General features: G+C 41.8%; 1 protein-coding gene across 1 annotated transcript in view; it reads right to left on the bottom strand.

The window, feature by feature from the left end:
* RTTN (rotatin) overlaps positions 1 to 12,904 on the bottom strand; it is a 91,954-nt gene that overhangs the window by 42,269 nt on the left and 36,781 nt on the right. Inside the window, exons 24-31 of the mRNA XM_083622448.1 lie at positions 12,393 to 12,581; positions 11,074 to 11,313; positions 9,826 to 9,970; positions 8,563 to 8,717; positions 6,603 to 6,822; positions 3,806 to 3,934; positions 2,478 to 2,582; positions 293 to 451 (exon numbers count right to left, since the gene is read on the bottom strand). Of these exons, the coding sequence (XP_083478574.1) occupies positions 293 to 451; positions 2,478 to 2,582; positions 3,806 to 3,934; positions 6,603 to 6,822; positions 8,563 to 8,717; positions 9,826 to 9,970; positions 11,074 to 11,313; positions 12,393 to 12,581 (1,342 nt within the window). The remainder of the gene's footprint in view (positions 1 to 292; positions 452 to 2,477; positions 2,583 to 3,805; positions 3,935 to 6,602; positions 6,823 to 8,562; positions 8,718 to 9,825; positions 9,971 to 11,073; positions 11,314 to 12,392; positions 12,582 to 12,904) is intronic.

Below are 12,904 nucleotides of genomic sequence, written 5' to 3'. Positions count from 1 at the left end.
TGAAGGGAGAGATGATACACATTTATTGGATTCCATGCAATTTTACAAGCACGTCAAAGTTATCTCGAAGTTTCCACAATAAGAAAATTACAGAACAAGTCAAGTAATGCTTGTTCCGAGAAAGTGACATAAATGATTGCAACCTTGTATCCACTTATCTTAGACTAAGAGCTATTGAACTCAATGAGACTCACTTTTGAGTAGACACCTAAAGGAAAGGAGTGTGCTGTAAGAGAACTTCAGAGAACTATCACAGAACAAACCATTTTTACAGGGAGCAGAATTTACATACTTCTCTTCGGACCATGCTGCATTCAGACTGGTCCAGAAGGATGTTAATCACTGTTCCCCACAAGCCTCCTGATATGTTCTGGCAGCTTTCAGCCAACGCGAAGCAGCCTACTTCGAGGGATGTAAGTGCTGATCCTATGGCGAGGGATGTGAACTTTACCTAGAATTAACGAAAATCAAAACCATTTACACATTAAAATCCAACTTTTCTCCACCCTCCACATTGCATTTTAGACCATGTTCCCCACCATTTAGAAGTTTATTGAAAACCCGCAAATTGATTCTTAAAACCAATAATCTGGTTTTAAAACGTTTTGCCTCAAGGCTGATATGGAATATTTTTAATAAAAAGTTAGGTCACAAAGACCTAACAGTTTATGGAAATGTAAAACTCGCTCATAAAAGTATTTAGGACAAGCAAAGTTTTAAAAGGTACAATACGGTAATGTTCGATACAGTAATAGTAATGCATGTAAGGTGAACACAAAACCATTCATTCATTTACTGAATCGGTAAGACTAATAAAAAAAAAACCCCACACCTTTGCCCTGCCTTCCTTTTCCTCCATACTATTGTTAAGATAGCATGGGGGAAAATCTGTTTCTTGACTGAATTATTCTGAGATCAAGAAGGAAAGATAGCACCCTTCATTCAAGTTCTGTTGAAAGCCGCCCAGAGTGGCTGGGGAAACCAGGGCGGGGTAGAAATAATAAAATTATCATCATCATCATCATCATCATCATCATCATCTCAATAGAATTTGAGGGTTTGATTTTTTTTTATTTATTTTTTTGAGGGGGGTAGAAAAACTGAACAACTGTGCATGCATAGATGCATTGCTACGTGGAAGAAAATGGAATGCCTGGTTTTTCTTCCCACAAACAGGAGATTACTATGCTTAGGAAGAATGGATGAGGAGCCCCTTAAGGTGAACAATGACACTGCCATCTGCGAGAGGTGGCTGGCTTACACTGCAGCAAAATATGCAAAATTCCTTTTGGCAGAAATAGGCAATGTATTATAGCAGAAAAGGTGAAAGAGGCTTTTGTTCTGCAGTTCATGTTTCTCATATTGATCCTTGCACTGAAAGGCAAAAGAAGCTGTTAACAGCAGCTATTCTCTTGAATGCCAACTTAGTTTATAAGTAGCTAAGGTACTGTTGGAACGGAAGAAATTATTTCACCTCTGCCCTCCCCACTTTTCTTGTCTCTTGGAAAAAAAACATATATTGCTATGAAAAATTGATATTTTCCTCTGCTGTCGTCTCCCTTTTCTCCCATGTTCAATTTACCCAGGGGACAAATGTTTCAAGAAGCAAAATGTAGAGCCTTTAGCCTTCATTACCCATTGTTGTTATCCTCCAGGGTTGAGCAATTTGTTAAGCGCCAAAAGCCGCATCAAAAATACTACAGGTGCCAGAGGACAAAAGAAAGCTTATATGAGTTAACTATTAGCTGTGTACAATTAACAAGTTTGCATACAGTGTTCATTAATACTGACAGATGCCATAATACAGCTTGTCAACATGTTGCAGTTATTCAGTCAAGTCCTTTGGGCATCTCTACAAGTGGGACTTGGGAGACCTGCTGTAGTACAGGTGAGTGTACAACTGGTTGTGAAGCTCCTTGGTGTCAGCTTCCTACTATAACAGCTCACGTTGAAACCACAAAGTAATTCCAGTCCCCAAACAGTCACCCCAGCCTTCAAGTGGGAGGAATCCAAAGGGAGAGAGGGATAGTGGGGGGAAATGAAATGGTTTGAATGTCGTCCTTGATGGAAATCAGTTTCCCTACTCCCTGCTATACAGGAGGAGAGTTGGACATGAGGCAAAGCAGGATGGGTGCAACACTCCTTGTACTCCAGTGGAAGCAATGCATGGAATTTTCTCCCAATTTTAGCACAGCGCAATACACCTTCCCTGCCAGGGCTCTTATGACACCAGAGGGCAGAGCATTTCACTCTGTACTGAGCATCCACTAAATCGCCACAGAACTGCTGGGACCATCTTCATCTGCCTCCACACCTCCAAGGTTGGGAGGAAAGTTGGCTGCTCAAACTTGCCAGGCGGCAACGGTGCACTTGCCATGAAAAATGCAGAACTGACCTTGTGCGGATTGGACAACATCATCATATTTGTTGTATTGCAAGCATGAAGCAACAATTCCAACAGTGAGGGTTTTACTGACCTCTGGATCTCTGTCTACCCATAAGGGAATCAGCCAAGCCAAGCCTTGCCGAGAAACAACTTGTTCTTCGCTGTTATATGGCAAGAACCAGAGAGGTATCCAGTCCTAAAAGATAAACAGATGAATCCTTAACCTTAAGGTAGCCTTCGTATAACACAATCTAGTCATTATTTATTCCAGCATTTAAAACTGTGCATTAGTGTACACTTTTACAATAAGGAGCAAAGACAGGAGACTCTATCCCAATGGTAAGGGCACCATAAGGCACAGTAAGGCCATGTGTAATCTGGTAATGATATCTTGGAAGGAAATTAAATAAATAGTCCTCAATTGCTTCTTGTTGGTTACAATGCAGAATTTTCATTTGACATACAACTACCTATTCAAAGTTTAAACCTGTCTGAGCCACATGAATGCCGAGAGTCATTTGAGCTGCTCGGGCTGAAAAGTCACTGCTGAACAGACTAGATTGGAAATACAATTTCATGCCAAGGGAAGAGTAGAAAATTGCAAGGAGCTGAAATGCTCAGCTGCTCTAGCCTAACTTCCTCCAGTATAGGAGTGACATTGCAGTGGGAACAATTTTCCTGTTATTTATTCCAAGTCTTAATTGGGATCTCAATATTTATTTCTTGGGGGGGGTTAGGAGCTAGACCCCTACCAGGCCATGTAGGGGTTGGGAAACACCAGGGTTTCCCAAACTTGGGTTTACAGCTGTTTTTGGACTACATTTATCTTCATTCCTGACCACTGGTCCTGCCAGCTAGGGATGATGGGAGTTGTAGTCCAAAAACAGCTGGAGACCCAAGTTTGGGAAACCCTGTACTAGTTTCCAAGGTTTACCCTTTCCTACTTCCACACCAGTGGATTTCAGTATAGGGCAAAGAACCCATAAACTACATATATTAAACAAGTTGTGCCCCACATTCTATAAATGAACATTAACATCACCAAGTATATAATCAAACCCTCTTCTGAAAAACATTTTTAACACACCGATTCTTCTCCTCCCTACAACCGTTATGACCTCACTTGGATGCTACTGCAGCAACACATTCCTGTCTGGAAACTAAGGATTGTATTTTGTTCCATGAACGCACTTGTGTACAGCTTGAAGAAGCAAAGGTTGACCATGGTGCTCATGTTAACACTCAGACTTACAATTGTTTACCAAGGACCCCAATAACAAATGCACCCATTGAAATGCAAATCCGCTATCACAGAGTACTGGTGGTGCACAGAGTTGACAGCTAATTAGAACTGTCAGTAACTGCACGTTATCCGAGTAGCTTAAGCTAAGAGACAAGGGCCGCTGTTATTCCTCTTACCGCATTTGGAGCCTGAGACATCATTTCATGGGACAAGTGAAGCAAACAAAGGATGGCGCTCTTTGTGACACCTTTCCCCATGAAAGACATGGCATTTCCTCCCCATTCGACATAAAAAGATGAGATGACCTGGAAAGAAAAACACAGAACGGCAGCTTAACCGCAAACTATTGATGTATGTATGATGTATATAATCTGAATTGCAGATGTGAGTCAATGGCACCCACAAAGACAACAAGTTCTTAACTTCACTAAATAGACACTTTCCCATGCCGTTTTCAATAGCAGTTTTATAAGCAGACATTTCTAAATCCTGTTCCTGTGTCAAGCAACTCTCGTTCACACTTTATGTCATCTATCTCTTTCTTCTGGATCGGTAATTCCCCCATCTTACTATTACATTCAACAGGTCTCCACAAAAGAAGCAAAATTGTAACAAAATAAGGTCAGCATATGCAGGGGGTGGGGAAATCTATTACCTAAGTCAGATAATATTACAATATCTATGGCTGTCTCGGGCACAAACATAATGAAGCAGTATGTAAGGTTCTGGCACGATAAAGACTACAATTCTGTTGCTAGTTACAGGAAGAGTGAAGTACATATGTTTAGTGTAGGAGTGCTGCACTTCAAATCTATATTTCTTATGAGAAGTTTGATATTGCTTCTTGGCTAGATACTTTGGCAAGAGACTAGAAGGTTATTTTCATGACAAAATCCTGTTGTTTCATTTCTAGCTCGGCATCACACACACTGCACTAAGTAATTTAGGGTTTCAATAATTTTTAGACTATTTGTGGATTGTACAAATATAATACAGAGACGCTCATTAATTTTTGTCATTTTGGGGATATGTGAAGTAAACACACAAATTTGCTTTTAAAGCGGTTAAAAGCCTGTAGTACAAAAGCAGAAGCAGTCACCATCTGTTCAGTGACCATTTCAGATGGAAAGCTGTGTAAGAGCTACTAGCTTTCTTTGAAAGAAATACAAAGCAGACAAAAAAAACCCCTCAATTAAATGGCTCCAATTTCAGAAGCCACTCTACATTGAGATCTCATCTGATTTAGTCACCAATTATAGATGCATCACAGCATCCCATCCCATTTTTAATTTATGTAATCAGCCATCAGCAGGACTTCCACATCTGCACTCCGTTCGGTGCTAACAATTACGTAAAAGGCCAGCCCTTTCTAGAAACAGCCCTGTTATTAGCCAGCAATGACATTTTAAGAGCTGAATTTAGAAAGAAAAGCAGAAGTCTATTAAATAATATTTTATTTATACTTCTAAGTGACATAGAATCCAAAATCAGATTTAAACTCCCACTTCTTCCCCATTTTACCACAACAGATTATCAAAAAACATTAAAAATGTTTGTTACATAATGACAGTAATGGCAACATTTCTGCCCTAAAGAAACTCTTGCTTCATAATGAAAACCTCCAAAGAGTTTGGAGACCTAAAAGACTAAGGAAGCCCACATGCTTTATTCTATTGCATTACTTACAAACTTCTGCCTAGCTTTAAATGCCAGAAGAATTGCTGTGGCAAAAAGACATCAAAAGAAAGCTACAACCAGCTTTTATTGCTTCTTATCTATGGGTTTATCTATCGTCTTTCAAATGCAGCCTAACAGCTTTATTGTATAATGAAATGAAATATTCTTTGCTGTACAGTATGTCAATACGGACTGCAAGAAGATCAAACCTATCCATTCTGAAGGAAATCAGCCCTGAGTGCTCACTGGAAGGACAGATCCTGAAGCTGAGGCTCCAATACTTTGGCTACCTCATGAGAAGAGACGACTCCCTGGAAAAGACCCTGATGTTGGGAAAGATGGAGGGCACAAGGAGAAGGGGACGACAGAGGACGAGATGGTTGGACAGTGTTCTCGAAGCCACCAGCATGAGTTTGACCAAACTGTGGGAGGCAGTGGAAGACAGGAGTGCCTGGCGTGCTCTGGTCCATGGGGTCACGAAGAGTCGGACACGACTAAATGACTAAACAACAAATGTCAATATAAACGAGTTCATTCAAAAGTTGTCCCATCAGTGCTGTTTGTGGGTGAGCAGATGGGTGATGGCAATTGTAGTTCTTCTAGCTTGCAAAACTTCCTTGCCTGTTGGTATCTTTCCTGCCAAGAGTTCACAGTCCATCCTGTGGTTTTTCTCCCTAGCCCCACTTCCTCAAGTTCTACATCTTATTTTGCAATACTTGCTGCACTGATGCCTTTTTGAATAAACACATACTTTCCCAATAGCTTTACAGTGTGGGGAGTTTCATGGGGAGGAAAATAACCCATGATCCTGTGCCTGGATGTCACACTAAGCCAGGGATTTATTGCTTCCAAAGGAACAAAGCAGCAGCCTCCTGTGTAATCATTATAAGCTATAATTTTATAACAGTATTTTTAGAAGTTCCATATCCATTAGTAAAAAAAAAACCCATAGACGTTAATGCATAGGCTTGGATCCAGACTTCCTGTGAGCAAAACGTTGCTTACAGCGTAAACCCACTGAACATGTGTTGAGGAGGGGGTGTTGGTCATAAAATCAATCCTTCCTCTTGAGGTTCCAGAAAAGCTGCTCTGAAGGACTGGAGGATGCATCAGAATGGCATAGGAGGAGGCTAGAAAAATCACCTCCTCTTCTACCTTGAGCGGGAGCATCTACTGGATCTTACTTGCTGCCACAAACAGAAGCAGCCCTTCCATTTGTGGAAAGGGCATTATGGATCCAACCCACTGCATTCTGCTTACCGGTCGCATTGAGATCTGTATTCATAATTCACTAACCTCAAGAAGCCCTGCTAAGTATTTCTTACAAATGGCGAATGGCTCCATTGTAACAGAGTATGAACTCCAGCCTGGGAGTGCAGTGACATGAACCATGCCTCTTAATGTTCTTTCCAGAGAAGGTAATCCATAGAAATGGGGGGCATCTGTTACTCGTAAATACTGCAGAAGTTTAAGAGCGAGTTCTGTTCGGAAATAGCCAGTAAGCTCTAGGTCTTTCCTGTAACAAAATGTAAGATTCAAGGTTCTAGCATTATATATTAATTAATTAGTTCACTCACTGGATAGCAACAGTGACTATTTAAATCTATAGTTCATATAATTTAAGTTCAGATACACTAATGTACTAGAAGAAGAAAGGGGGCATGCAAAGGAGGTAGATATGAATGATGGCAGAATATGGAAGCCTCACCATATTGTGGCATTTTATGTTGCTGGATATAACAGGGACCTCACTATAACTGAGAAAATGCTTGAAGAAGCTGGAGAGATGTCCAGCCAATACATGGCTGTAGAATCTCCAGAGCTTCAGCCCTGGCATTAAATAATGTACGTAAGGTAAAGGTAAAGGGACCCCTGACCATTAGGTCCAGTCGTGACCGACTCTGGGGTTGCGGCGCTCATCTCGCTTTATTGGCCGAGGGAGCCGGCGTACATGTGGCCAGCATGACTAAGTCACTTCTGGTGAACCAGAGCAGCGCACGGAAACACCGTTTACCTTCCTGCCGGAGCGGTACCTATTTACCTACTTGCACTTTGACGTGCTTTCGAACTGCTAGGTTGGCAGGAGCTGGGACTGAGCAACGGGAGCTCACCCCGTCGCGGGGATTTGAACCACCAACCTTCTGATTGGCAAGTCCTAGGCTCTGTGGTTTAACCCACAGTGCCACCTGCTGATTCACAAATAATAACTCCTACTTGCAAACAGTGGGAGAAGAGGAGAAAAAGCAGACAGATTAACCTATCTGCCACAAAACAAGAGTTCTGTAGCTTGCATTCAAGCAGAAGGTGCTTAACTGCTACAAGAATTTTACAAGCCAAAATATTGGCGCGCTCTTCCTTCTAATAGTTATGAGCAGGCACCTTACTGTCCAATCTTCAGTTTCGTCAGGCATCATCCTGCCTGTGAGCCTTAAGGCATGCAGTTGACTGCAAACATATTGGCCAAGTTCAAAAAGTCTTTCTTACTTTTCATCAAAGCTCTGGCCCCTAAATCACCAGTACAGGCCAACAGTTTTCAACCTGTGTTCCAGAGAGCCCCAGGGTTCCTCAATGGAAAGATCAGAAACAGCTGACAAAACTTATTTATGTAACAAAGATATACCTTGCTCTTCAGTCTGAGAAACCCTCAAAATATGGCTTACAAAGAATCAAAACAGAACAGAAATAATAAAAAGCAGCAGTAGCAAACAACCAGCATACATTAAAAGTCAGCACAACACAAAGCTAAACAGAAAGGAAAAAAAATCAGGGCTGCTTCAAGTGGGGTCACCACTGAAATGATACCTGCCAGTCTAATGGACCTTGATGGAGGACCAGAATAAAGTAAATCCAAAGCAGAAATCAGGCAGGCAGCAGCAGCAGAAATGTGTTGGATGTGTTTTAGGGGTCACTCCCAGTTCATGCAGGTCAGTACTTAGGCCCAGCTGGCCATGTGAAGTGACTGCACATTTCATAAAATGCTTTGGGGTCTCTTCTGCCCCCCACATCCCAAGCATCTCAACAGGTCAAGATGGATCCTGCATGAATGTCAAATACTCTTCTTCACAAACATGTAACTTTCCAGTAAAAATGAAAGCTGGTGCTAACAGAATTTTGGAAAAAGAAAACAAATTGGGGGGGGGGGTCACATTCCATGCAGCATGACCAACACCTGATATATTAAACTACCTCTCCATGCTATATAGCAACAATATTTTTAAGAATAAAATGTCTTATGGATAACTCTTTTATGCTGTACCTGTCAGTAGCGGACATGAAGCTGAGCAGAAGTGTATTCAAGAAAGCAATCAATTCTTTCTGCAGTTGTTGCCTGACAGCAGTCTTTAGGTCATCCATTTCATCTTGTTGCTGGGATTCTGGCTGCACTACAAGATCGAGTAGAGACTTTGGATTCTGCAGAGAAGATCAGTGAAATGTTATCAGAGCAGGTATTTCATTATTTATTCTCCACCAGAGCTGGGGAATCGGACTGTCATACAGAGGAGCATTTCAAACTATGTTTTACTTAAAGAAAATAGTGATAATGAACTGTCCAAAACAAGCTGAGGAATAATTAAAGTTGTTCCATTTCCAGTAAGGCATAAATTTCAAATAACTAGATGGTGGCAAGACTCCTGGCACAGACAGAAAGGATTAGAGTGGCTTATCACCTGGAACAGCTTCTAGGGATATCACTTTCCCGACACAACAGGTATCTTATTTGGGGGGGGGGGGAGATCTTCTTTTTATGATATAAAAACTTATCTGTTACTCATTCACTGCAAGATGCTCAAGTATCTTGCCAATTCTATAGTACACATATCATATTTCCCCAGAACTTAAAACTGCAACATTTTGTTGCTCGGCATATGAACTCTGTCCCCTAATTTGTATCTGTGTTGGGACTGTTTTGTAGAATACGACTGTGCAGCCTGAGCAAGAGAATGGCTTTGCTGCTGTGCCTGCAACATCCAAGCTCCTCACCAGTTCCTATATTGCTTACCAGCAGAGACACTCAGCAAAGGGAAGCCAGGTGAGCAAAGGCACGTCATCTGCTACTGAGCTTCTCTCTTTCCTGCTGTTTGAACCAAATGAATGAAAGAAGTTGCCTTAGACCAAGTCAGACTATTGGTCCCTCCAGCCAAGTGCAGGCAAATTCTCAAGGTGTCCCACAGAGGCGTTTCACGCCACTGTTACCTGATCTTTTCCAGCCTCATCTGGAGATGCCAGGCACCTTTCAAACCTGAAAATGTTTGCCTCTAGCACTGCGCTGGTCACCATTTGTAACTTGTTAGAAAATTCAACTGTGCCATTGAAGTCTGGAAATATGATGGTAGCTGGACCAGCTGAGGATCCAGCAGATTGTTAGCCAGGTAAGCTCCATTGCCCTTGATGACATGCCTTGTATATGAAGACAGACACCTCTATCTCATCTAAACTCCCTCCAGTGTAGTAGATTAGGAGGGTTGGATTGTTCTGCCTGCTCCCCAATTAAAAAATCAGTTGTTAGTCAGGGTCTTACATGCTTTAGGATTACATCCAGGATCCATTTTAGATGTTCTACATCTGACATAATCTTCTGTTCCTTAAGAAACTTGTTTAGGAAACATACGATGTCAATCAAGAGTTTCTCATCCTCTGAAGAAGCTGGAAGCACCTGAAGAAACCTTCAGTATAAGCAAGAATTTAGCATTATCACAGGTGTATCATAAGCTTTGACTGATATTTCCCATTCCATCTTTCAGGCTTGAATAACAGTGGTACCTCAGGTTACATACACTTCAGGTTACACACTCTGCTAACCCAGAAATAGTGCTTCAGGTTAAGAACTTTGCTTCAGGATAAGAACAGAAATCGTGCTCCGGCAGTGCAGCGGCAGCAGGAGGCCCCATTAGGTAAAGTGGTGCTTCAGGTTAAGAACAGTTTCAGGTTAAGAACGGACCTACAGAACGAATTAAGTACGGGTACTTAACCCGAGGTACCACTGTATACAGATACACTCAGATATGTGAAGAAAGCTAGCAGTAACATACAGATGGCAAGTGAAAATGCTCAGCACAAAATGCCAGCATGAAAATGTTAAAACTTGTTTTGACTCATCATGAGCTGCAGTTACGAAATTTCATGTTGTCCACGTGACAGTTTAGCAGAGGAGAAAGCAGACCACCCACCCCTTTGTCTATCCCACTGTCTCTGTGAGATACCTCTATGTGCACTGACAGACAGACCTGGAGACACCAACAACAACAACCATCTAACTGCCCAAGGATCTACTTGCGTCCAACAGGCTGGCAGGAGGTGCACAAGGTTGAAGGGGGAAGGAGAAAAGGGGCAAACCACTCACTGTTCAGCCCAAGCCATTAATGCAAGCTGATCTCCGATTATCTGCTGGGGGCTCTGATTAGGTTAGTACTGTACAGGGATGAGAAAGCAGCCAATGAAACTGAATTCATTAGCTGGGGGAAATTCGTCAGATGTGGGGGCAGCTGATTACTATTTTTTAATAGTAGATATTATGGGCAGAGAAAGAGGACCGTGACTCAGTTGCATGCGTCCCATTCTATCCTTAGTCAGGCTATGAATCTGAGCACTCTCCCCCTCTGCTTGCTGCTAAACACAGATGGGTTTACCACTTTAAAGGATGTTTATTCCAGTGCCAAATGCTTAGAAGGACTCCAAAGAGTCTGGATATCTTTGAAACTTTCAAAGCCAAATCTACTGTGACAGGCGGCTTTGTAGCCAGTTATGCACCTTGCACTTACACACTGACCTGCTTAATGCTGTTTGCCAAGCCAAGCACTTCAAAGTGGCCCCACAAGGGCCACTGCTGCAGATTAATGCCAGCCTGTCATTCAGAATGTAAAAATTCATTCTCGTGACGGCGGCACGAACTTCCCTGTGGGACACTGCTCGAATGATGGAATTAAGACAATCTTGCAGCCCACTGGTTGCATGAGTTATCTTCAGGGTAATAATATCCTCCGAGGAGAGCTTTAATGTGTCTGGAAATCTGAAATGAAAAAGGAAATCAGCTGATTGTTGAGGATTTCTTTTTTTACAAGAGACTACTGAATGAAGCAAAACAAACATTTTGTCTTCTCTGATCAAATTGGCTTTGATCCAATTATTTTTTTCTTGATTTGAAACTTTGGGCAGCATGTGTCTTGTTTTAAGAGGCTGTCTGCAAAATACAAGATCTATCACTGAAAGTACATTTCATTAATTAGCTATTATTAATAAAGTAGTATTTCACAGAAGTATTCAGTATCTTCTTTGGGAGATCCCAGGATATATAATTAATTATAGCACTCAAGCACCCTCATCCTCTATCTGAATCTCAAGTCTAATTTACAAGGACTGAATCAAACTGGATTTGGAATCAGGCTTAGTGACTTCTCCCATCAATTGCCTCTCTAGTGTTCTCCTTCCATTTCCCAAACTTATCCCGTTGTGCGATGGTGTTAGTAGAGAGACCTTTGGATGGCAGAGGTCTTGTCTTTAAGGAACTGATATGGGAAAGCTTTGGGAACTATATCTCTACGTTTCGTAGCCTTAATGGACATTCCTACGACATTTGTGGGACCATCCATACTTTTAACACAAGTGGTTCTGCTGTAGGAAGACTTTACCACTAATTTCCCCTCTTTGGAAAAAGTATGCAAAAGGCAGGCTAGACAGTTGGGATGGCTGGTTGACAGGATTGGTTGAGCTAATGGCTGACTGAGAGCGACTGCACTAATGTCATGCACATGGGGTTCCTCGGGGGCAACTGGTTGGCTACTGTGCGAACAGAATGCTACATGGGCCTACAATCTGATCCAGCAGAGCTCTTCTTAAGTACTTATGTGCTTCCCACAACTTTGACTTTGACTCCCACAGTCTCATTGTACTAATCATACATTCTAACTAGAAGCAGCATCCAGAGTTAACCCAGTTTTGCTCTCCTTACATTTACAGTCAATGGAAAGAGGATAAGACTGTACAGTGCTGGAGGAGACCCAATCCTTCACCCAAAATAGTCTTCCTGCTCCAAATTCTAGCACATGAGGGGATTCAAGAGGGAATTTTCAATGAAGGTGAATAGCTTACTCTTTGGTTCCTGTCTCATAATCAGTGAGTTTCAGTAAATTATCCACTCCATGGAACCAAGACAAGTTCCAAGCCATTTTAAGCATGTCTGACACCGGTTTTGAGGCCCAGAGTTCACAAGGAAATGGTAACACCACTGAATTGGGGCTCACAGCATGATGAGCTTTGACTCTGACAGGCAGATGATACCTTTAAGGAGAGAAGGGGGGTATGGCAAAAGTTAAAATAGTTCTTTATCATCTGAAAACTTAATAAATCTGCTAATCTTCTGGCAATAACTGTTAATCTGTATGTATATGGCTTAAAAGAAACTTTAGGTGTTTCTTCTTGTTATAATGTTATCCCAGTCTTACACACGATCTACTGTGGTCTCCTATCCAAGGAACTGAAGGGCCCACATCTTCTTTGCTTCCACAACACTGTGGTGTTAAAATGATCCTATATCATTCGCTAGGCCCTAGCTTAGAAGCGACTTAGAGTAGAATACAAAAATTGCATATTGCAATTCCTGA

The sequence above is a fragment of the Podarcis filfolensis genome, assembly GCF_964270895.1.
Source record: "Podarcis filfolensis genome assembly, chromosome: 7".
NCBI classification, from domain to species: Eukaryota; Metazoa; Chordata; class Lepidosauria; order Squamata; family Lacertidae; genus Podarcis; species Podarcis filfolensis.
The sequence above is the reverse complement of the archived record's forward strand: the minus strand, read 5'-3'. Positions and strand labels throughout refer to the sequence as shown.